General features: G+C 46.9%; 1 protein-coding gene across 7 annotated transcripts in view; it reads right to left on the bottom strand.

Annotated features, from left to right (window-relative positions):
• Positions 1–25,551, bottom strand: part of LOC147890477 (protein MEI2-like 5) — a 105,194-nt gene that overhangs the window by 53,216 nt on the left and 26,427 nt on the right. For 6 of the 7 annotated variants that reach the window (XM_087390346.1, XM_087390343.1, XM_087390341.1 and 3 more), the window contains 3 exons: positions 10,599–11,032; positions 9,866–10,024; positions 50–166 (listed from right to left, as the gene is read on the bottom strand). In XM_087390346.1, coding sequence (XP_087246472.1) covers positions 50–166; positions 9,866–10,024; positions 10,599–11,032 — 710 coding nt within the window. The remainder of the gene's footprint in view (positions 1–49; positions 167–9,865; positions 10,025–10,598; positions 11,033–25,551) is intronic. The other variant, XM_087390349.1, reaches the window with a different exon arrangement.

Genomic DNA, 25,551 nt, shown 5'->3' with positions numbered 1-25,551 from the left:
TACAAGTCCTGTTACTATGCCATTGATCCCAAAAAAATGCAGAAGATACCTCTTTCACTTCCCCATAGACACCAAATATTTGCCGAAGTTCATCATTTGATACAGATGCATCAAGATTAAACACAACTAATGTACCCTGGTTCACATCTTTATCAGAGGGATTGTCCTGAAGCAAAACAAATGACACCAATACTGTCATGTCAAACCACAAAGGAGGAGCAAAGAGCTGGAACAAGCCCATCAAAATACATGCTTATTCCTGCTTTTGATCATAAATAAGCAATACAATTTCATCAACTTACATATACTATGGTTACTTTTAGAACGATACCAAGTCAATATAGACAAAAAGTCATGAAACTTTTGATATTACAGCGAAGCCTTTGAAAATCAGATGCAGTTTAGTCAGTGATGGAACAAAGCAAGGAAACTAAGAACAACCTGCCTTTATGTATTCACAAAACATAAGGTAAGTATTGGTAATTGAAATTAATTCACAGGTCAATACTCCTTGTAGGCTCTGATATTGGATGTGGGATACTCCTTGCAAATAATTCACTCGCAAAGTCTTCAGCCAATAAATCAAGGGCACAAATCATTGGGCAGCAAAATGGCCCCTGGGATGGTGATGGGTCTGGTGAGTAATAATATAGTCCATGCTGAAAAAAAACCCCTTCCTTTCTTCCATCTCCACAAGTTCTATGTTGCAAAAGTGAAATACACATATGAATCTCACATTCTGCATTGGAAACATGTGTATTCATGTATAAAGTGTGCACAGCCAACATACCCATATAATCAGATTCCATACATCAGGATGGTCACCTTTTGCGAAATGGGCTGCAGGGAAAAATGATGCAGCAATTGATGGTAGTTCTTTTGTGCAGTCATGCTGGCACAAGCAGGTGAAGCACCTACTCCATTTGACTCAAAGTCTCTTGGGACTATTGGACATGGGGATCACTTTGCCAAGTAACAAGTTGCAGGTACACATTTCTGTAGCATTTCTATTCATATAAATTGGCAGGCAGCCATGGGATGATTGTAGACACTACAACCTACCCTTGTGTGCAATTTCCAACCCATGCAATTATAGAAGGGAGGCTATTTTATCATGGCTAGTATCGGATAAGACGCTAGAGCAAAAAAACAAACAATAAAGTAAATTGTGGGCAATTGGATCAACCGCCGTTATATTCATGCGTCCTGTAAATAAACCTCCAACTGAACGGAAGATTAAGGGTCATGTATGCCACAATTTGACAACCTTTGATATATGGAAATGTAGAGAATTTACATTTGGATAGAAAAAGATGACATGGAGATGTCTATATTCAATGTCTGACTTTGTGTCCATTTCGGGTCACACAGTTTTAGAGACCACTTTGTCATGCTGTGAGGGCAGACGTTCAATCAGAAGAGCAGTTGGCAAAGTGACTAGTGGTAAAGGATTCAGTGTTATCATCACCACGTATGTGTCAAAATCCTAAGAGACATTTTGATGCATTACAATGGAATATGATTCAGACAGTGAAAAGAATAGAAGAGAAAGAGGCGGTGGCCATGTTGGGTGTGACTGTGGATGAGGTGCACCTTTGTGTGCATTCAGGGTCACCTGGCTATGGAGACTTCATATTGGCTGCTCATTCCAAGCAGCATGGTGCTGCTGGCTGTGTGCCCTTCTCCCTTCCATAATTTCTGCAAGGGGAATTTCAGCAAATATATGCCCTTCTCCCCTCCATGATTCAGCTAAAAAAGGGGAAATTCAGCAAAGGATAAAAACAGCATGGCGAAAGGTGACAAGGTTGAGAAGAAGGAAGAGAAGCCCAAGCAAGAAGAGAAGCAACAAAGCAACTCAAAATCGAGGACATGAATAAGTGGAGCAATCACAATGGGCTACAGATTGAGAGCATTGTGTACAGAAGACAGCTTCATCCCTCAACCTCAGCATCACTGGCACACACTGTACCATCATTGGAGGGAGCAATACCACCACGGACATCGGGGATAGCAACACCACCATTGATGTTGGGGCTAGGGACAGCTTTGGCATGCCCTTCCAACCCGACCACCACCATACCACTCCACAACTTCCCCACAGTACGCCTCCTTCATGTCACCTCTACCCCTCAGTCAGCCACCTTTCCCCTCTACCACCGGACTTGCCCCATTTACCTTTCCCCTTTCTTTCACTACTCTCAGTCTCATGCCACCATGTCCACTCCCCCCATCACTCAGCCACCCCCTATCACTCAGCCCTCATGCATGCCATACCTGTACCCATCATTCCAAGCACACGTGTTCCCACCACTCGAGGTCTGGCAGCAGCTCGTGGCAGCAGCTCGTCATGAAGGTCCACCACTTTCGTGCACAAGAGATGGAACAGAACCGCCTCATCCATAGCATAGGTTGAAGAGATATCACAGCTCCATAGGGAGAGGACGGCCATAATGACAGCAAGGGAGAGGACGGCCATAATGACAGCACCAAGCAGTGGGCCAGCAGGAGAGGCACAAATAACCACCATACAGTCAGCTATTGCAAAGACTTCCAGATGGATGGACGTTTGTGAAATGGGAGCCTACAAAGACCACTGTTTCTGGCAACAAAGAGCTAGCAACGCTCTCAACATCAAAGTACGAGGGATCACCCGCACATCCACCACTCCCATCAAGGATGCAACTACCCATGTGGTCTCCACCCTTGGACTCCCAGAGCATGGGATTGAGAGAGCTTGGCGGGTAGGAAGAGACCCCAACCAAGAGCGTCCCTCATCATCTGCTTCAGGGTTACTCAGGCTCACCTTGCAACACTTCGCAAACGATAAGCCCTACGAGATCACACAGAGATCTTCATGGATGCAGACCTCCCACACCTTTATAGGTAAAGGAGCAGCGCACCCTCCTACTACTGTAGCAAGACATGGCCTGTGGATTCCAATTGGATGCCCTTTGTGCTCTATTCGATGGAGATCCACCGGCATAGGGAGACACTACTGCAATAGATAAGTAGAGGCTGACCGGGCACAGCGACACATCACAAACTTCTATACATATGAGTCAGCTCCAAGACACAATGGAGTAGAGAAGGAGCTAGCTGATATGAGGGCAGCTTGGATCAGAAGGAAGAGCCGGCACAGTGCCACCGTGAGAGGGACGTAGAGACAACGCGCAAGAAAGAATGTGCCCAAAGCACACTCTATTGAGGGTCGACCCATCCCAACTTTCCTCGGGTGGGACCAATAGAGATGAGGGGTCACCTAGAGATTTTAGAGATCAAGGAGATCGAGTCCCCCACCACAGCGCAAGACAACTCGATAGACATAGATACGAGATATTTTCACAGCTCACCAGAGAGCCATTACTATGCCGAGCTTCGGTTTCTGAGTCCCAGCTCCAAGATTTACTTGATTCAACTTGTACTTGCTTGAGTATGATTTCTCTATTGTGTGTTATTATAGATTAGTACTCAGCAAGGGCCCTAGCGTGCCCTTTGCTCCAACCCACTGAGGCTTGTATGAGTCTAACTTTTTTTGCGCACTTTGTCGCATAGGCCCGCGGACGTTAATACATCTCCCTTTCTCCCCCCCTCCCTCTCTCTCTCTCTCTCTCTCTCTCTCTCTCTCTCTCTCTCTCTCTCTCCAAGTATCTTGGGGTTGTCTTCTCCGGACCCATCTTAACTATGAGTCCCGTGATGCAGGCTCGCCTGGGTAGGGGATACGCTTCATTGGCCAGACTAGAGAGGCAGTGCTTCCGCTCGCACTTTCAGGATCCATGGACCAAGAGGCGGTTTTTTGACTCCTTGGTCCGTCCAGAGGGGATGTATGGCAGCCCTTGCTGGGCGCAAGATTTGTCGAATATAGAGTGGGCTCGTGTGGAGCGGCTACAGGTTCTCATGCTATCGCGGATGATTCGCAGTAAGCCATCCGTTTCTCACCAAATCATTTAGGCTGAGTTTGGGTCATCCCCATTACAACTAGATGCGGCATTTCAAGTCATCACGTATCTGTATCGAGTCAGGGAGTACGGGGATTACACCTCTGGGCGCAGCAGACTACCATGGCTAGCAATGTCCTCCTCTATGGCACTTTCAGCAAGAGGTGACCAAAGATGTTGGTATGCACGTACAGAGAGATGGTTTCAGCGACTAGGGCTCCACATGGATAGACTCCCTCCCTTCCAGTACAGTATGGACGCTCCGTTTTCTCCCCTCTTGTCACACGAGGTTAACCAGGTTGTCCGTGAGGATCTCTTACAGCTACACACATTCCGGACCTGGCTGGCAGGCGAGCTTCCAATGAAGCTCAGCTTCTACAGGGATCACTGATTGCATATCACAGAGAAGGGTTTCATTGACCCACCAAGGTACACGCAGATTCACTTACCCCACTCACTGAGGATCTCTATTGGGCAGTTTCAAGCCTCTTCACATAGACTTCGTATCGAGAGCGACAGAGCAGAGGGCCTACCCAAGGAGAGGCGCATATGCACATTATGTGACATACAGGAGGTTGAGACGGAGGAGCACTTCATCTTCAGGTGTCCTGTTTATTATGAGATCCGAGGGCATTTCTATTACCTTTTCAGAGATAGCCCTAGGTTTTGTCCCGATTCCTCTCCTATCCAGACTATAGATGCTTGGCAGCTTTCATTCATGAAATAGTCAAGCGCCGCGAGAGGCTACTTCGATCATGGAGACAGGAGCAGACTTCTTCCTCAGCAACTCCCTCTCAGAGCTCATTTATTTGTCACTTTGTTTTCATGGAATGTTGCATCCTTGATCTTATCACTGTGACAGCCAAAGTCAAATACCGAATAGTCCTTTGTTGATCTCATCCCTGCTTTTGATACATTTGTAGAACCATTTACATTAACTATTTCATAGTCAAAGTCAAATACTGAATAGTCCTTTGTTGATCTCATCCCTACTTTTGATACAATCGTAGAACCATTTGTCACAGTGGCGATAACTCAACAGCTCAGTCAGAGGGTTGACGCGCAGATTACACTTTGGGATATCCCCTCTCTATTTAAAGTCGGAGCCCGGTCGATGGAAGTTATTGTAGGTCTTGTTAGGCGCATAGCTATGACCAGGAGACGTAACAAGACCACACCCGTGAGCAACTGACAGCACTCGTGACTCTATTGCCGATTTCATGCCTCCATTGCCTCATCCACGCTAATGTCCTGATGGTGATGATGATGATGATGATGATGATGATGATGATGATGATGATGTTGGTGATGATGATGAGATTGATATGTAGTCGATCACTGACATGACTATGTTGTACTGAGTACTATCATTTTGCATTTTTTGCATTCTACATTGGTGTGGATGCTCGTTTAGTAGCCCCACCCTCACAGCTCGTTTGTACCTGGATTTTCAAAGTCTCATAGACCTATCGGTCTTCTGAAGACTTTAATAAACTCTCTCTCTCTCTTTGCGTAGCACTTAGATGATATTCGACGATGCCTCTTCTTTGTGGCACGTTGATTTTGTGCTATCTTGTATGCAGAGTTCTTGATGTCCCATGGACCCATTTTTGTCTTTAGTGGACAATAATACAATTTCTCTTTCTCTTTCTCTTTCTCTCTCTCTCTCTCTCTCTCTCTCTCTCAGCCACCCTCGCCCCCTCCCAACCCCTCCCCTCCCAGCCACCCCCTTTGCCACCCCCTCGCCACCCTCAGCCAAGCTGTCACAACCTTCAACCCACACATCGCCACCTACAACCTACATATCGTCATCCCGTCACCATCCTCAGCTTATCCATCATCATCCTTTCTGTCCGCGTCAGCATCCCCTTCTGCACACACAACTCCAGCTCCGTTCACGTACCTCAAGACAAGCCCACAGGTCATGGACCTAACACAGGGCTTCACACCAAGGTATCGTGACCCCGCCATAAGCCACGGGTGGTTGCCAAGCCACGAGTTCACGTAAGCCCACAAGTCACGGAGGGCTCGCGCCAAGGTATCACGACCCCCCCCATAGGCCACATGCTCACGCCAAGGTTCACGAAAGGGATTGATCGTTGATCACGGGTTCATGTCATGACTCACACCAAGGTATCACAACCCTCGTCCTATAGGCCACAGATTCACGCTAACCAAGGGCTCACGTCAGGGATCGATCAAGGTTCACATCAGGACTCCTATCAAGAATCACGCCATAGCGCACGGGCTCCTGCCAGCTCACATCAGGGACCACGCCAGAACACACGAGCCCTCCCGTACGATCCACGTAGGAACACAGATCACGGTACTCCAGCCAGGGCACATAGGCCCTTCACATTGTCTCAGACACCCTCCTTGGGCCGCCATTGCAGGCGTGGCCTGCTGACACAAGTCAGGATGGCTATTTCCAGCCCCCCGCTTGGCATTTTGGGCTTTGGGGCCTGTCACAGGCTGCTCCCATCCTTCATACTTGCAAGCATACCTTCATACCTTCATCCTTCATACCTTCATACCTGCCTCCCGCCTCAACTCTCGCAATCTGAGAGGGAAAAAAAAAAAGATTACAAGAAGATTACAGGATAAAGAAAGGCTGCCAATATGGGGACAAAAGAGAGCTCACCGGATCAGAAAACAAGAGGTGCGAAGGACTGAAAGTATAGCCTCATTTGGACGAAGGCGGAGAAAATAGAAGACCCGAGTGTCAAGGCTTACTCAAGGAAGTATGCAAGATACAAGACACTGAAATTGAATGCTACGCAAGAAGCTCAGAGAGACCAGAGGAGATGAGCTCTCAAACCTCCGAGCCCAAATGCAAGATGAAATGAAGAAATGGCAAGAGGAGATGCAAACCAAATGGACATGTGAAAAAGGTAAAATGTTGCAGGACATGAATTGTGCTCTAGGTGAAAAACCCATTCATTTGGCCTCTCGGATTGAGATATTAGAAGCCCAAGTTGCTGCCCTTAAAGATGAGAATGACAAACTGAAGGCAAGTGCACACTGGGAGGAAGGGGAGTTTCAGCCACCGTTAAACGAGGAGCTGAACACCATTAAAGAACAAATGCAACAGCTCAAAGATGCAAAAGGGGTGCCAGAGGAATGATGCAAGATCATTAATGTGCTGAAATCAGAGAATGAACAGCTGAAAAAGGAAATGGTAGCTTTGAAAACAACGGTACAACGGAAACATGCTGAGTTCATACAACAAATCACGAAGGGGAAGGCAGATATGCTTGCATGGAAAGATGTGCTAAAGAAAGACACAACACCAAAGAAAAGGGAGCTCATCTCTGAAACATTTGAAGAAGAAAAACGACAGGGCAGCAAGACTTTGAATGTGCTAGACCCGACTATCGGCTCGGGACTCCTATTAGAGGGGAAACGGCCCTTACCCATCACAGACACAGAGATTTCGCACAGATATGCATGCTCCTTATACGATATCCCAGGTCAGATGCCACCAGGTATGTCCTCTATGCCAAGACCCACTCACTTGTTCACTACCCAAAAGGTGAGGAATGCCCTCCGTCGTCTGCACAACCGGAGAGCACCAAACCATGTGGGGCTACGTATAGAGCACTTTGCACATGGACAGGACATCTTGGCTCCAGTTCTAGCGCAACTGTTCAACCATGCAGTATGTCATGGATTGCCACCTACTTGGAGTACTACCACCATTGTACCGATACATAAGGCAGGGGACCCCCATGGATACTAGGAACTACCGAACTCTCATGAGTGGCCATACTCTGGCTAAGATTTATGGATCGATACTGGAGAGGGCGATCAGCAGTTATACAAAGGACCATGGACAGCGGGCTCTTGGGCAGGCAGGCTTCCGAAGACAACATTCCACACTGGACAATATTTTTACCGTGTGAGCCATCATCGAGGAGGCGAAGTCGAGACGCTAGAAGGTCTACACTTGCTTCATGGACTTTTGGAAGGCTTTTGATATTGTCCCTCGCTCTCGCCTGATTAGGCGACTACAGGAGCTAGATCTCCCAGAGGTCATGATCTGGGGAGTGATGAGTCTATACAAGTCCACCGTCAAAGGGCGAGTCCGCACTCCTGGGGGGCTATCAGATTGGGTTGAGAGCACCATAGGGGTGAAGCAGGGCTGCCCCCTCTCACCAACTCTCTTCAGACTACACATTGATGAGATCACATCCTTTGTTGATCTTCTAGGAGGAAAGGGCTCCCTATTGGCTGATTTGATGGTACACATACTACTTTATGCAGATGACATAGTCCTCATTTTGTCCTCAGCAGAGGGTTTGCATAAACACTTGGAGGCCTTGGAGATGTTCTGCAAAGAGAGGGGCTTGACAGTCAGCCTTGGGAAAACCAAGGTTATGATCTTCAACACATCCCAAGCAGTGCTTCATCAACATCGATGTCAACATAGTTTCACTTATCGTGGGGAGCCAGTGGAGATAGTGCAGTCTTGCACGTACCTAGGGGCGGTATTTACGGGACCAAGCTTCACGATGACCCATGCCGCCAAAGCGCGACTCATACGAGGGAAGGGAGCCCTAGCCCATTTAGAGAGAGATTGCTTCCGGGCGCATTTCCAGTATCCACCAACGAAGAGCTGGCTCTTTGACACTCTCGTGAGACAGACCGCCATGACACTTCCGGGCGTTGCATGTCCGACTTCGCATCACTCAATCAATTTTGATTATATATACAGTTCTATTTACCTTTGATGGTGTTTGGCAAGAAAGATATAGCATGCTTCATGTCCACTCTTATGGAGACTTTCTAGCAGTCCAAGGATGGCCGTAAAAGCCTTAGATTACTCTCCATGCAGCACCTTTGCTCACCAAATATGAATGGTGGTTTAAATATCTCAACATTCATATACACAATTTGTCTCATAAGGGGAAAATGATGCTGAAATTTCTGCAAGGTGATCAGCCTTAGGCTGCTATGATGCATCACTTCCTTCACAATGGGATTTTCTACTATATTCTGGCAATGTTTTTGGCCACTGGTAGTCCCTTTGTTTCCCAAATGTTTTTGGACTAGAAGGAAATACTCTCTCATCTTAAATGGCATGGTCGTTACCCTCTTGCTGCAAATCCTTTGTGCACTGAGAGTTTGCATTGGTCAAAGGTGTTTGCTCATCCATTGTCCTTGCAAAAGCCTAGATGCTCATTTTTCATTGGTCTTAGAGGGATTCAGTCTGTGGGAGATGTGCTACATGAAGACCGTAATATGCTATCTTTTCCTTCGGCAGTTAGACAATAAGGTTTGGGACTACATTATTGACCTCTATGGCAATATTTTTATTAGATTCTTCAATATTTCTTCCAGGTGCCACAACTTTAGCTTATGGACCCACCTCAAGGATTGGGTCCTTCACTGCTTGGGTTCAAGATGTCGTCCCTTTTTGTTGGCTGACATTACAGTTTCTAAGTTATATAAGGTTTTGATGTCTCCACCTTGGATTTCAGATCGAGCCAACCAGGTTTGGTCTATGAATCGTAATGCAAAGTGGTGGCAGAAAGATTGAGCTTGCTTTAGAGTACATATACAGACACACATGCACACACATACATATATCGGGCAAGGAGGGTAGACAAAACAAGAGATTAATGCCATTCCTAATCATAAATGTATGTGAGGGAGAAGAAGAAGGGGGGGTGGGGGTGGATTTTATTAGCATCTATGAGACAGAGTATAGTACAGCCCATGAGATACTGGCAGAGCGAGTTATTAAAAATCACCTAGAACAACAATAACAAGATAATCAGAAATGCTGAATTATTGCAGAAGAAAGATGTGACACCTCATTCCTTTCATGAGCCACCTTATTGTTGGAAGCAGTAGCATTGGCTTGCAAAGAAGAGCATATAGTCAAATAACAAACGCTTTGGTTCCAATACAGCGTAAACTATGCTCACCTTGGGAATTGAAAAATGTATGTCTAGTTTTCGTCGCCTAAGCGGTTTATTTTGAAGAGCTCGCATAGCACTCCGTGCAGCCCTTATATCGTAATAAGATATCATTACAAATCCTCGATGCTTGCAAGCAGTATGAAGAGAACGAATGGCACCAAATTGCTGTGTACAAAGGAACATGAACCAAATCAGCAATAGAACTAGAGATACAGAATCTTGTAATGTGTGCATGTCAGCAGCATGCGTGCGTGCGTGCGTGCGTGCGTGTGTGTGTGTGTACAGGCGGACACATAGCAGACGGGACGTCAACAAGCTCAAGCGCCAGCGGGAGGTCATAGAACGGGACAGCAGAAGGAAAGGATGGAGGAAGCTCCATCTCGAAGGCTACACACACACACACACACACACACATAAACGAGAGAGACAAAGAGAGAGAGAGAGACAGAGAGCACGGACGCGCATGCACACACACACACACGTCCACAAGGGATAGGGCCTGGGGCTGCAGGATTTTGTGGGAAGGGGGGGTTAAGTTGTTGGAGGTGAACACAAAAAGAACTTATTACCATTCATAATTGCAAATGCCTTAGCAAATGGTGCCCATAGCAACCTATTTCACAAACATAGGCATAACCAAAATTGATACTTTCAGGTATCTCTTTTACTCCTACACAAAGTCAAAATCTAAGGCAAATTAAGAAAATGGGGTTTGCAAAAAACACAATAAATTCAGTACCTCAAAAAGGATTCGTAGCTCTGTATCTTCTACATTGCTATTTATGTTTCTTACAAAAAGAGTCCTAGAAGGGTGTTCTCCATAGGGATGCTCTCCTGCAATAGAAGCCGATCCATGCTGTTCACTCAAACCTCCAGCAAAGGCCTCAAATCTTATCTTGTCATTAGAACCCCCCATCAAACATTGTGCATCATTGTCCATCTCCAGTCCACCCCCACTACAAAACAGATCAAAGTCCTCATTTTCTATGATATTTGCACTAACGCTGCCATCTAGATCATCAACAACGCTTGAAAAAAGTTCTTCATCATCTGGGAGTATATTCCCAATAGCTTGAAATTCCCGCTCTGTAAGTTGATCAAACCGGTGATTTGTGTCTAGATCAATATTTGGGAAAACCTCAGCAGTAATTGGATCTGTGTTTGAAATCATTACTGCAAAAACCATAAAATTCACAGGTTAATCACAAGTTCAACCTAAACAAGAAACAGAAAAGGAGATACAGAAAACTTGGGACTAGTTCTTGAAAACTCCCCTATGAAAACTTGTGTGAATAGACTCGTAGACTACCCCACAATTTTTACTTGTGTTTAGATAGAAAGACAAAGTGCAGAGAGAGAGAGAGAAAGAAAGAAAGAAAGAAAGAAATTTTATTAAAGGTCCACGGAAGGCCATACATGGCCTATGGGACACAAAATCATCCGAAAGGAAAATACATCATCAACGATGCGCCAACTAGGTGGCCTCATCGTAATACCGCTAAGATGCCAAAAATGGCTACAAAAATCCTAGATACAAAATGAAATGAAATAGAGTACCAAAAATGCCTAGATACAAAATGTAAAATATGAAATATGAGGAACATCGTCTTCCCTAAGGGGTCTGTGATCCAAAGAAATGATGGAAGTCATGGCCATCGACCATGCCTCCTGCCATGAGTGTGAAGATCTGGGCAAGTGTCAAATGGGCTGCTGGCGGTGCCAAGTCTCCATGGAGCAATCTCCTCCGAAAATCTGCCATCATCCTCCGTCGTCTAGAAATAAAGCGACGGGTACGGCCTCTGTGTAAGATCATCCTGCGGTGCTGCCGGATCATGTCATATGTACATCCTCGGGGTGGAACCATCGGTGCTCTCTGGCAAGATGGGCTATCTCTGTGCTCATGGTCCTGCGCCTCGTCCTGCTCCTCATGAATAACCAGGTCTCTGGCAGGGATGCGACGGTGCTCTCTGAAGAATCTCTCTCTGTATCTGGTGATCTCCCTGATGAACAACGCTAAGCAATACTGATCCTCATACTCCATAATCCGAGAGAGAGGTCCAAATCCGTGCCCAAATAAACAGTGAAATCTGCCACGGATCTCATAATATAAAGGGCATTTGCAAACAAAGTGCTCCTCAGTCTCCACCTCCCCCATAGTGCAACAAGGGCATATCCTAGTCTCTCGCCTGGGTCTATGTCCAGTAGCTGTACGACGCATCCTGTCGGCCTCAACGTCTAATCTGTGGGAAGATACCCTGAGCTGGCCCAAGGCAATCCTGAGTGAGTGCGACATATGAACGCCGATATATCCTGGGGATATGATGAAGCCATCCTCTGAAATCCTGAGAAAATGGTCACGATATGTGGCCATCTTCGTAGGAAGCTCCGTGGGATGAACCCAAGTGCGAAACGTGTGTAGCTGCAACAAATCTGCCCTGATAACCTGGCTGAGCTCATGTCGAGTGAGAGGGAGGCGAGGGGCATCTATGCTGTATCGAAATGGTGGCAGCCTATCCATATCCAAGCCCAGCGAGGTGAGCCATGTGGAGAGTGTGTGGTACCAACAAAAAGTATGACCTCTCTCCGCTAACATCTGCGAGGATGTCAGTGCTAGCCACGGTAATCGTGCTCTGCCTACTGCTGAGTCTCCGAGCGCCCTGATCCTATGCAAGTATGTAACTGGCTGAAATGCTGCATCTAGCGCTAGGGGTGTAGCTCCGAACTCTGCGAACGTAATCTGATGCGGTACCGTGGGCTTCGCTCTGATCAATCTGGAGAACATGATGATCTGTAACCTCTCTACTCGTCTCCAATCTGCAACACTGAGATCTCCTGCCCAAAAGGGGCTAGCATACATGACTGCAGGTCTCACCAGCGTATCGAAAAGTAAGGACTTCGTGTCGGGATGCTGAAAATGTGACTGTGCACACTGCCTCTTGAGAAGAGCCAAGGCGGCATACCCTCTACTGATCCTATCTCGTGCTGCATGCGTCATGGTGAAGACTGGACCTCTAAATGTGGCACCCAAATATGTATACTCCCTGACTAGCTCCACCTCCTGCCCATCAAATGTGAAAGAGAACTCGCCTCTCCTATAAACCTGGTATGACGTGTTGAAGACCATGACTTTGGTCTTCCCAAGGTTTACAGACAACCCTCTGTCCTGACAAAAGCTGTGGAGTGCATGGAGATGTGCCTGTAAACCCTGCTGGGAGGAAGAAATAAGAACCACGTCATCTGCATAGAGGAGAATCGGTATCGTGGATCCTGCCAGTAAAGAACCTGTACCACCCATCGTCTGTATGTACATCTCTAACTCATCGATATAGAGACCAAAGAGTGTCGGAGACAAAGGACACCCCTGCTTCACCCCTATCGTACTGCGTACTTCCGCCGACAGCCCCGCCCGTGTCCTGACTCTACCTGTGACTCTCTCATACAAGGCCATGATCGCCCATTGAATCTCCCCATTGAATCCCAAGTCACGAAGTCGCTGGAAGAGTCCGAAACGCGGCACAGTGTCAAATGCCTTTCTGAAGTCCACGAAGCAACAATAGAGCCGTTGCTTACGTGACTTCGCCTCCTCAATCAAAGCCCTGAGTGTGAAGATATGATCTAGAGTCGAGTGCTCTGCACGAAGAGAGTCTATCAATTACCATTTGGTGAAGGTGACGATTTTCAGGGATCAACTTGCAGTGGTTGGCCAAGAGGTTGATAGCAATCAAATTGCCATGCTGTTCCTCAGCTAGCTTCTATGCAGCTTCAATGGGCTAGTGGCTGCCTTGATGAGTGGCAAAAGGTTGGGGCCTCTCACATGTCCTCCTCTGCGCTCTAGAAAGAAGCAAGGTTGAAGTTGCAGGATACTGATGGTGATGAGAAGACACTTATCACTTCTGTAGGGAAGGGTAAAGGCAAACCCAATAACGGTAAGCAGAATAAGAAGGATTCTTCAGGGGATGGCAACTATTCTGATAATGACCGTAAGAAAAATCAATTATTGTGATCAGCCTGGGCATCTTGTGCCAGATTGTAGGAAGAAGAAGGCAAATCAACAGAAAGAGGAGGAGCTGCCTCAGAAGGAAGAGTATGAGTAGTCAGATATAGCTGATTTGGTAACAGGTGAGTTGTTCTTTGTGGTTACACCTAGTAGCCTCGAGATCGGTGTCATTGATCGAGGTATGACTGTATGCATGTCTAACATAAGTGGTGGTCAGAGGATCAAGAGCCTTTTGTGAAGGTGATGGACGTCACATGTTGCTCAGCCCCTGCTGGAAACAAGGCTATAGTCGAGGGTCTGATAGAGCCCCTCTGGCCAGAAGCCAAGGGTCACCACCAAGATTTTCTTTTACCTGAACAAGCGCAAATGCTCCCGCTCCAGGGAGGAAGAGGAGAAAAAGGAAGAGGAAGAAGAGCATTTGAGGGGGAGGTGGAGGCAGAGGAGAGAGGCAGGAGGGAAGGTAGAAGGGAGAAGGGGAAGGAGAGAGGAAGGAGAGGAGAAGAGGAGGATGGAGTGAAGGAGTGGAAGGAGGGTGGGGGGGGAGCACCTGCGAGGGGAGGAAGAGGCAGAAGAGGGAGGGGGGACACAGAGGGGAAGGAAGGAGGGGGGAGGGGGAATGGAGGGGGGAGGCACTTGGGTGGGAGAGGCAGGGAGTAGCAGGAGGTGCGAAGTGGGCAGGGTAGGAGGTGAGAAGGCGGGAGGGGAGGAGCGGGGGAAGAGGAGTAGCAAGGGGGGTGAGAGAGTGAGAATGTAGGGGAGGTAGGGCGGAGCGGATGTCCTTCTAGAATGGTCGCATAAATCTTGGCCATGACATGGCCAATCATAATGGTCCTGTAGTTCGACGCCTCCAAAGGATCCCCCGACTTGTGTATGGGTACTATAGTATTTTCTAGCCAACTAGGTGGAAGACCTGTACAAATGGACTCGTTAAAAAGACGGGAGAGGACTGTAGCTAAGGCATCAATCCCATGGATTACATACTCCGCTTGCAATCCATCATGGTCCTTAGCTCTCCCAGTCTTCAAACGATGAGCTGCTGCTCGGACACTATTGGATGAGAATAAGGCAGAGGAGGTGGGTCTAGGCACATGGGATAAGTTGATCTGTGGCTGGTCTGGAATATCATATAAAGTGGAAGTATAGGCAAGCCAAACCTGCGGGTCTGTAAGAGGAGTTTGAGATTTCAAGCGAAGGAATTTCTTCCAGAATTCCTTGGAATCACAGCTGAAAAGTAAACTTCTCAGCTCCTCCTCATTCCGGGCTAGAAATTGGCACTTTTTGCGTCGCACCAAACGCTTGTAACTCTTCTTGGTCTCAATGAGGAGGGGAGACTTATCCTGTGTCTCAAGGCGAAGCTTCCTGCGGAGTTCTTTACACTCCTCATCATACCATCCATTACAAGGCACAAGACCGACTGGTGGAGGACTGGATGTGTGGCAAGTGACGGGGAAGGACTTGTGGGCTTCCGAGATGATGGAGGTATGTACAAGGTCCCACCGATCCTGTGTGGAGGGTAGGGCATCGAGAAGGTGCGGACGGAGAAGACCACACAAGTGCTGGCTATAAATATCATCAAACTGGTGGTCAAAATGAACCTCATAGTATGGCTGATGCTCATGATGTCTAGAAGGGGGGGCATGAGGAATCTGGGTAAGAATAAAGTGCAGATGTGCATGATCGGCTGAAGGCATAAAAGGGTCGACTGTGAGGTTATGTACAAAAGGGATTAAAGTCGGGGGACCCAAGACGTAATCAATGACGCTCGTACCACCACCCGCGAAGGGAAAACATGTGGCTGTGGATGAATGCAGCCACTGTCGAAGTCCATTATAAATGACCATGCCGTGCGATGAGAGAAGCTCCAATAGGCGATGTCCCTGATCTGTCACCTCTACCCCTCTATCTGAAGATAAGCGTGGAAAACTCTCATCTGGGGCAGCTGGAACTAAGACTGGATCCTCAGCAAAGTCCAAAATCTCTGCCTGTCTGTCTGATGTCCTCGCGTTGAAGTCTCCTAAAAGGATGACCTCTCCGCGGCGTGAGTACTCCAATACATCGGCTGACAAATCCTCAAAAGGTGACTGTCCTGGTCCATCTGAGGCATAACGAGACTGTCTCGGGGGAAAGTAGCATACTGCAATAAACAAGTCTCTCAGGGGGGGTCTCCTGATCCGTACCCAAAGATATCTGGCCCGATGGTCTCTCCTCATGACTGTGAGTATCGATCTGAGATGCTCTCTATAAAGAACTGCCACACCGCCAGATCCTCTGACTCCTCCTGTTCGTCTAGTCTGCTGTTGAAACTGCTGTTGAAAGACAGACTCCCAGGCATACCCTGTCACCTGCGGCAAGCCTCTCTCTGGGCTCTCATGGGTCTCTGTAAAGAAGACGATGTCCTGATCAAAAAAGGCCTCTCGTAAGTTGCCAGGCTGAGCTATGAGGGAACCATTACAGTTCCAAACTGCGAAACTCAAGCTATCTGGCAGACTACGTGTCCCATAGGCCTCGTGTCGTCAACTGTGGGCTCCAGCCAGTCTAGATCGCATAGCTCCTATCAAAAGTCTGCCCTCTCTGATCACGGCCCACTTGCCCTCACGACGGGCAACATCCCTCTGTGCAATGAGACGTCTATGCTCCTCCCACTGAAGAGCTGTAAGGTCCTCATCCATGTGAATCTGTGGATGGTCCCTCAATCTGGATCTCCTTCGTAATACTGCGAGACGGGCCTCAGCATCTCTGAATCTGATGATAAGTGGCTGGTGCCGTGCTGGATCCCGGCCCACTCGATATGCAGCTACTATGCCATGATCCTGAACTCCGAGTGTCCCAGATATGAAATCTGTTGCCTGATCCATGGCTGATCTCGTATCTGATCGCTCAACTCCGCGGATGCGGATGTTGAGGGCCTTCTGAGCTCGCCGCTGACTCTCGGCAATAGTCTCAGAGACTGTGGTCTGCTGGGCCTGTGGGGCTCTACGCACAACGTCCACCCACTCTGAGAGAGAGAGAGAGAGAGAGAGAGAGAGAGGGGGGGGGGAGAAGGGGGGGGGGGGGGAGTTTGAATTATTACCCTTGAGAACTCATAGGGCTTTTCGGCATTTTATAGACGCTAATAAATCTCTCTCCGCCCGTCTATCGTAAGCCCGCCATCGTAAGCCCCTCTGTCCGTCTGTCGTAAGCCACCCCCTTCCATCATAAGCCACCCCCTTAGTCCATCGTCGTAAGACTTCACCCCCCTTGTTCCGCCTCTCCCATTCAGGCGTTGCATCGTCAACACCCCCCCCCAGTAGAAGGGGATATTATTTAATTTGTGCGTGTTGGGGGGGCCGCGATGGTAATTAACCTAAGGCATTCGAGGGCCAATTAATTAATTGAGGTGTCGGTGGCTTCTTTTAGAAGCCACCAAATCTGGAAAGTTCCAACCACAGCTTATAAGAGGAATGGGGGGCAGTAGAGTACAAGCAGGGGGGGCTGTGAAGCCCTCCCAATACAAGGAGGAAGAAGGGGAGGAAGGGGAAGAGAGGAGTGGGAAAGAGGAAGCAGGGAGCGGAGGAGTGGGAAGAAAGGAGGAAGGAGAGAAGGAGGAGGAGGATTGGGGAGAAGGAGGGAGGAGGAGGAAGGAGTCGGGTGGAAGGAGGAGAAGTGGGGAGGAGGAAGGAGGAAGGAGGAGCAGTGGGAGGAGGAAGGAGGGAGCAACGGGAGGGAGAAAGTAGGATCGCCGAGAGGGGGTGTAGATTAATAGGTTAATTGGCGAAATAGAATAGGTTAATTGGCGAATGCAGGGGGAGGGGGGGCGGCGTGTAGATTAATTAATAGAGAAGCAATAGCAGCCGCATCACAAGGGAGGCCATCGTTGAGCTCTTCGTTCAGGTTGAGAGCTTAAGAGAGGAGTTCGTAGATCTAACTCGCGTTAGCCCCAGGCTGAGCTGAGCCCCTAGATCAGCTCGGGGTGTTAGGCTCAGCAAAGGGGCCCTCAAACTTGTACAGACCGTCATGAAGTTCCCGAAGACAAAGACCTTCTCCACGACTCCCATCAGCAAGCCCTCCTATTCTGATATCGCAGCGACGCCTAGCCCCTTCATATTGCACTACAAAGGAAGGGTTGGCTCAGACCCACAGGAACAAATATATTTCTTACAGCAGGAAGTCAGAGAGCTCCGATTCCAATTTGCAGCTCTTACAGGAAAGATGAAGGACATGGAAAATAAAGATAGGGAAGAAATTATTGCAGAAGTAATGCACAAGTGTAATACATCTCCACTAGCGCCACCACTTGTTTCCATGGTCACAAAGTTGATCTCCACCCAAGTTAGCTCAGCCAAGAAGGAGTTGGCTATCATGGCCAATAACAAAGTCAATAAAGTCGATCTGCATGCAGAAGTCAAAGAGGAGGAAGCCAGAGTGCATAATAAGAAAATACTGCGCATTGCGGGCTAGCAAACGATTGTCTTGGCTGTTTTGATGATGATGAAGGATACAATCAAGAGGAGAGAATCACATGCCTAAAAAACGAGATAGCACAAGTTGAATGGGATGCGAATGACAGTAGCTGTATCAAACAAGATACAAGTTTATTTCAATGAGAGTGCAGGAAGAGTAAAGATTCTCCATCAGACAAACAAGCTCAAAGGTACACGGGTATGGATATCTAAGGAGCTCACTCCAACTCAGCTCAAACATAGGAATACCAAACTTCCTAAAGTGAAGGATGAACGCAAAGCTGGAAAGTGGGCAGTTTACAAAGAAGGATTGGCATTAATTAGAGATTTCAAATCTAAACCTAAAGACCCTCAGCCTTAAACTGATGTAATAAAGGCCACTTTATGATAGGACCAGAACTTAGATTTGTGCTAGCTATAATAACCTCGAGCTGAGATGCCATGTGCCTTCCTCAACTCTCTAGCTATCCAGATGTTGTAAGTGATTTCGACATGCATTTTGTCCCATAGGCCCATGAGGCCTCCTGTGGACATTAATATGGCTCTCTCTCTCTCTCTCTCTCTCTCTCTCTCTCTCTCTCTCTGCACTATCTATTAATTGGCCGAAGCACCATGCCTACAAGAGCAGGAGTAGAAGACACATGGGGCAAACTAGCTTTGGAGACAGCCATGGCAGCCCTCTCTACAGGGACAGCTCACAAAGGCACTACAGAGGTACTCACATGCCTCAACAAAATCTTCCTCGTGCTGATATAAAAAATAGACAGTTTGGAGGCCACCAATGTGGCCCTATTGGCTGAGAAAGCGCATGTTATGGCGATAATTCCAACACTTAATGCGAGCAACCAGCATCTTTGCAACCAATAAAGGAGTGATCGGCCTCCAATCAGCAAAGTTTCACACAATTGTCTTTTAAGAAATAATATGAGCAGCCTTTTTTCCAGTGTGGGTAGGCAGACACTGAGAGTCCCAAGCCGTGTTAATCATGAACAGAAGGATAGGGAACAGATGATCCCAGTATTGCAAGAAGAATTCCACCGTGAGGCCATCCAAAACACACACACACATAGAGAGAGAGAGAGAGAGAGAGAGAGTTTATTTAACTCTTCGGAAGATGATGGGTCTATGAGGCTGTGAAAAACCTGATAAAAGCAAGCTAAAAGGGTGGAGCAATTAACGAGTATCACAACCCATACAGAAAAACAAAAGATAAATCTACATAGTCATACCAGACTAATAGTCATCTCCATCGTCACTAACATCGTAAACATCATCAAATAGTCTATCATCTGAACACAAAATGAGATATGCACCAAAGTCACCACTGTGGTCCACTCTATCCCTCCTCATCAAGGGTGGGGGAGCGAGAGCAAAAAACTAGAGATAGAATGTTGTCAGCTGCCTGTGGGCATAGTCTTGCACTGTCTCCTGGTCACAGCTCTACGTCTGACAACTGTGACCATGACATTGTCGGTCACGCTCCTACTCTGAACAAGGAGGGAATGTCCCCAAGCATGATTTGTGTGTTATTAACTAGAAAAGAAATCAATGCATGAGACTAGATGCTAGGCATGGCGACGCTCGAGGGCCATGGAGGAAAAGGGAACATGAGGGAAGAAGCGTTAACATAGGTGGGGAAAAGGGATTAAGAGGGGTGGGAATGAAGAGGGGGACTATGGCACAAGGGGGAAGAGGAGCATGTACATGATGGAAGGTGGAATGTAGAGATGGAGACATCAAGGAAAGAGAGTCATGCTTTATTGGAAAGAAAGGATGGGGGGGGGAAATCAAAGTAGTAGCTAGGTGACTTTACAAGAATGAGCATGTCCCATCAAGAAATAGCCCCCTCCTTTTATAGCCAAGAGAGGGGATCTCTCCCAATAAATGCATCCTCCCACATGCATGGTGTGTGTGGAAAAGTCTCCCATGTGGGCTAGGCGGTTACGCACTCTCAATTGTGTGCGACAACCCTTGGCCTCATTTTTCCACATATATTAACCCCCATATCCCAAGTCTAAGATACTCCCCTGCTCTCTTCCCAATTTTATAATACGTTCAATCATTTAGGAGGACAAGTGGAGGGTTGGCACAAGGAATCTTGCCACCTCATCCTACTTTCCCCATTATTTAACTTGCATTCTTGGACTATCTACACCCCCCCACATGGGCCTATCCTACATGGAGGGAATAATCCAATATAATATCCATCTCCACCTATTTTATATTACTTCTCCCATGGTCCTTGGTCCATGTCTCACTAAATGCAGGCATGGGCCGCCTAGGTGGAGGGGTGACACATGGAGAAACCATGTCACCTTAACATTTTATAATATAACTACCATGGATTATGTACAACATACCTTATCGGTCCTCTTACGTGGAAGGATGGCACATGGTCATGCCCTATGCACACCATATTTTATTATACTATTGCCACACATACAAGTACACACATATATTTATGCCTTTTACCTTGGTCAAATTTATCCATAACAGTTCCCCCCCCCAGGCAGGGAATGCACAGCATTTTCATGCTTGGGACCATCACGAACAAAGAAGGGCTTGAGATAACGCTTGTTGATCACCTTCTTGCCATATGGCTCATGCAGCTCCTATACTTGTACAGACCCATTGCTACGTTCCTTGATGACTTTGTATGGACCGGTCCACAGTGGAAGAAACTTTTTATCCATCTGGTAGTCCAATCTATTATCATAGCATAGCACAACATCCCCCTCAGCAAAGTATCTTTCCCATCCCTTGTGAATCTTAGCATCCATGCGGTCCTTTTGTCGGTTCTTTTGGATCTCTATTTGATGGAGTGCAAGGCGTCGAGTTTCATCTAGCTTCTCAAGTTGTACCAACCTGGCCTCTACATGTTCATCTTCTGTCATCCTCTATTCTTGTGCTAATCTTAAAACCGGAATCTCTATCTCTAGTGGTAAAACTGCCTCAGTACTGTACACCAACTCAAAAGGAAAATCTTCTTAGCTATATAGTCACCGGCATAATGGCCTCCACAAAATCCATCATGATAATGCTTCAATACCTTAGGTGCTTCATCTGCATCAATGGCCCGTCTTAGTATCCCATCCATGCCTTGACGGTACAACACCCCATCAAAGAGAGTGTAACGCCTACTATCTTTGCGGATCTTCTTTCTCTCAAAGCTAGTACTTTTTGAAGGAAAGAAGAAAACGGTCAGAAATCTATAGATACCACCATACCAGGGATCCCCAACTTCTATGGCCGCCCGCTACAAGGATCGAGACACTCCTCTAAATCTATCAAAGCATTCTTCAAGTTGGAACAACCCCCCTTTACGATTTTGAAAGAAAAATCATATTCTTGCAGAACTGCCAACCATTTGGCCAACCGGCCCATGGGATTTGGTGATTGAAGAACCTGCTTTGCAAGACCATTGCTACAGATTATAATGAAGGACTTTCCAGCCACATAATGCTTAAACTTCTCAATGCAGATTACCAAAGACAAGGCATGTTTGTCAACCTCAGAGTAGCGTCGTTCAGTTTCGAGCAATTGTCGAGAAGCAAATCGAACGGGATACATGAACTGATCCTCCCTTGCTGGAGAAGAATACCTGCCAGAGTATGCTCATTAAACCTAGGATTGATATAGAAAGTCTTTGACCAATCAAGATTGCGTATAATGGGTTCTGAAGCCAGAGCACTCTTGATTTGTACAAACCCATGATCACAATCCTCATCCCAAGAGAAATCAACCCCATCTTTTAATAGCATAGTCATGGGTCGCGTCAAAGTAGCATATTGATCAATGAAGCGGCGATAGTATCCTGCTAGATTGACAAATGAGCGTACCTGAGGCGGGAAGAGCTTGAGGATAGCTTCTACCTTCTCGAGGTCAGGCTTGACGTCCTTGGATGAGACAATATGCCCCATTAACCTGCTTGAGTGGCTCCAATGGTGCATTTATCACGGTTGAGGCTGCCATTCGCATCATTGACTCTTTGGAAGGCCAATCTAACCTTCATGACGTGCCGAGAATATATAAAAATCATCTAAAAACACCTCCAAGAAAACCTCCAAATAAGGAGCAAACACCATCTGCATAAATCTTTAAAACGTAGCAGGAGCATTGGTGAGGCCAAATGGCATTACTTTGAATGCAAACGTCCCCTAAGGTGTGGCAAATGTGATTTTAAGTACATCCTCCTCAGCAATTTTGATTTGATAAAACCCGGAGTAACCATCACAAAAAGTGTACATCTCATGACCACTTACCTTCTCAAGAATGAGGTCTTGAAAGGGCAGAGGATGATGGCCGCATTGAGTTACTTATAATCGATGCAGACCTGCCACTTGTTGTTTTTCTTTGGGGTGACTACCACTGGTGAAACCCATTCAGTATTGTGAACCGGAACAATAAACCCAGCTTCTACAAGCTTTTGCAACTTTGAGCGCAAAGCGTCGGTCTGTAGGGGTTCTAATCTCCGATACTTCCAAGCCACTGGCTTAGCATCAGGCTTCAGCTCTATCTTGTGTTCTATGGCAATCACATGGCGAAGGTGGTGGTAGCTAGTTGCGAAGAGGTCAGGGAAATCTTTGAACATTTCTAGAAACTCATCTTTCTCACTCGGAGTAAGGTCAGGGGAAAGCATAGATTCAAGCTGTTGAGGACTAGCTATTACCTTTTCTGCAAGTAGCGGGGTCGGAGACACCCCCATCATGTAAACTTCCTCCTTTGAGAACTCCCATCTGTCTGATTCTTCCATTGATTCAGACACCAAGGATGAGAGAGTATCACTGTCTTGCTCCTCTTCTTCTTCTGATTCCGTGGCACTTGGTTGCACCGGGATCTTCTCCTTAGAAGCACCAAAATACATGTGTCATGTCTTCCAATAGCTGACTACATCACTCTTTCTCAACCATGGTCTCCCGAGTATGGCTGGATAACTCCTACCTATATCTTCGATGTCCACCACATAGAAATTAACGGTGGTGGTCAACCCATTGACAGTGATGGGCAAATCCTCAATGACTCCCAAGGTGGCAAGTCGTCGACCATCTGCTACCTTCATTTGAGTGGAGGAACGCCTTGTGCATTTCAAATTCAATTTCTTCATGATACGGGACACCATGATATTACATGCAGCTCCCCCATCGACACACACTTTTGACACGGCAATTATCTATGATGACATCTTTTGTATACGAGTGCGGACCAATTTCTTCAGAGAGAGAAGAAACCTCTCGTACCTTTTCCTTTTTCTTGCTCTTCCTTGTTAAAGCTCTTGCTGCAACTCACGTCTCACCTTAGGACTTAATGCTATTAGTTGAGAAAGCATGATGCTCAAAGACCGATGAGCAAGGTCATGAACGACCGAATAGTCTTCTTGTCCTCAGCCGATAGGAAAATCCGAGGGCGACCACTTACTCCTGCGAGATCTTTTAGTCTTCTCTGTTGGTGGGTCTGCCATCTCAGCATCCGAGGGCTCTGAGAAAGACACCTTCTTCCTGGGGCGGCCCGGTCTACGGTTTGGAGAGGGGTCCGAGGTGGTACGACCCGAGGTCAAGGATTTCTACGTCAGAATTGTCGGTGCCTAATTCACTTAGAAGATTCACCCTTGGAATATTGGGACATTCCGTGCAATAATGACCCTTCTGGCGGCACTCGTAGCACACAATATTGGCACGTTCTCTTGGAGGGCGATTAGCTTGATTTCTGATGCCCACCATCTCAAGCCGAAAATCATTCAGGGCCTTGGCTAGGTCATTGACTTTGGGTTCTTTAGTAGGAAGGAGGAGGGCTCGTGGACGAGGCTGGGAAAATCTTCCAAGTGGAGGGTGAGGATATACACCTTGTTGAGGGTAAGTACCTAAGGGAGGACCATACATTTCAGGTGGAGGCGGTGGATACATCCATGATAAGGGGTGAGTTGGACCCCTCAGGTTGTTGCAAGAATTGAGGAGATTGCGGAAAGACAATCGTCTTCTTTGAAGCGGGGTCAGACTAAACTTTATCAAACTTTTGAGCAATCTCATGTGCTAGCACCATAGTTTTTGGATTCTCCCATTTAAGCTTGAGGCGGAATTCGTCACTTGCTCCTGCTACAAGGTAGCCCAACACATGCTGAGTCATTCCAACTCAAAATCCGGTATTGTCCTCCTGCGTGGCAACTAAACGGTCGAGGAGCACGGCCGCTCGATCCACATATCGACGCACCGTCTCACCTTCTGACTGCTTCAAGTTTGCCACATACATGTACACATTCTCCGGCTCCTCTTCTTTGCCAAAATACTCAATCATCGATGTTGTCAACCTTAGCCAGCTTTAGCGAACGTCTTCAGCATGCTTCTCATACCACACTTTAGCCAAACCCTCTAGAAATGTGGGAAGAACCAACAGCCATCTATCTTTAGTAAAAAAGTTGAGAGAAACACAACGGCGCTTAAAGACCACAAGATACTCATTTGAATTTTCTTCAACCCGTCCACAGAACACGGAAATGTCAACCATGCTTGAAAAATGAAAAAAAGAGAGACGAAATGAGGCTTATCTATAGACAAACAATGAAAAGAGGTAGCTTGAACTGAAAATCAGGTGAAGATACATCCACAAAGCACACGGTAGGATGTGACTGGTGTATTATGAAATACTACACGGAAAGAATCTTCAGCATAGAATAGCTCATAGACAATCTTAAAAGGACCAACCCTCATGATATCGCATCCATCTTTACAAGCGAGGATTAGAGACACATCGCTACATGAGGTTGTTCATCAAGGCAAACAAGAATGCCATGACAAATGTCAACAGTTGGAGAGCTTACACATAACCTTCAGCTTCTTCTAGTTCTTGTAATCGCCATGCTATTTCTTCAAGGGGTGTGCGGTCTGGCATCCTTCTTTTGAGCAATGTCCTTGAGGACCTTTTTGATGATCTTCCGAAGTCCGTAAACTCGTATCAAGTATGCCCAACACTTAGTTTCATGATGACCACAACCTTTGCGTTCCTTACAAATGATCACCCTCATTCGTGGCTTACGGCTTTGTTGGGGTGGTGCTTCCGCTTGTTTCATGCGTGATTGAAGTACAAGCTTCACGTGCCAAGAAATCAGCAACTAGATTTTGAGCTCGAGGAATATGCTGAATTTTTACCTCTTCAAATTGTTGGCAAAGTTCTAATGCTTGTTGATGTCGTGGAACCAACCCTTCGCTCCACACCTTCCACCTTCCACTAACTTGTTCACACACGAGTTGAGAATCTCCTTGCAC

Source organism: Dipteris shenzhenensis, chromosome 19 (genome assembly GCF_047967505.1).
Source record: "Dipteris shenzhenensis isolate YYH24624 ecotype China chromosome 19, Dip_SZ_1.0, whole genome shotgun sequence".
In the NCBI taxonomy this organism is placed as follows: Eukaryota; Viridiplantae; Streptophyta; class Polypodiopsida; order Gleicheniales; family Dipteridaceae; genus Dipteris; species Dipteris shenzhenensis.
The sequence above is the reverse complement of the archived record's forward strand: the minus strand, read 5'-3'. Positions and strand labels throughout refer to the sequence as shown.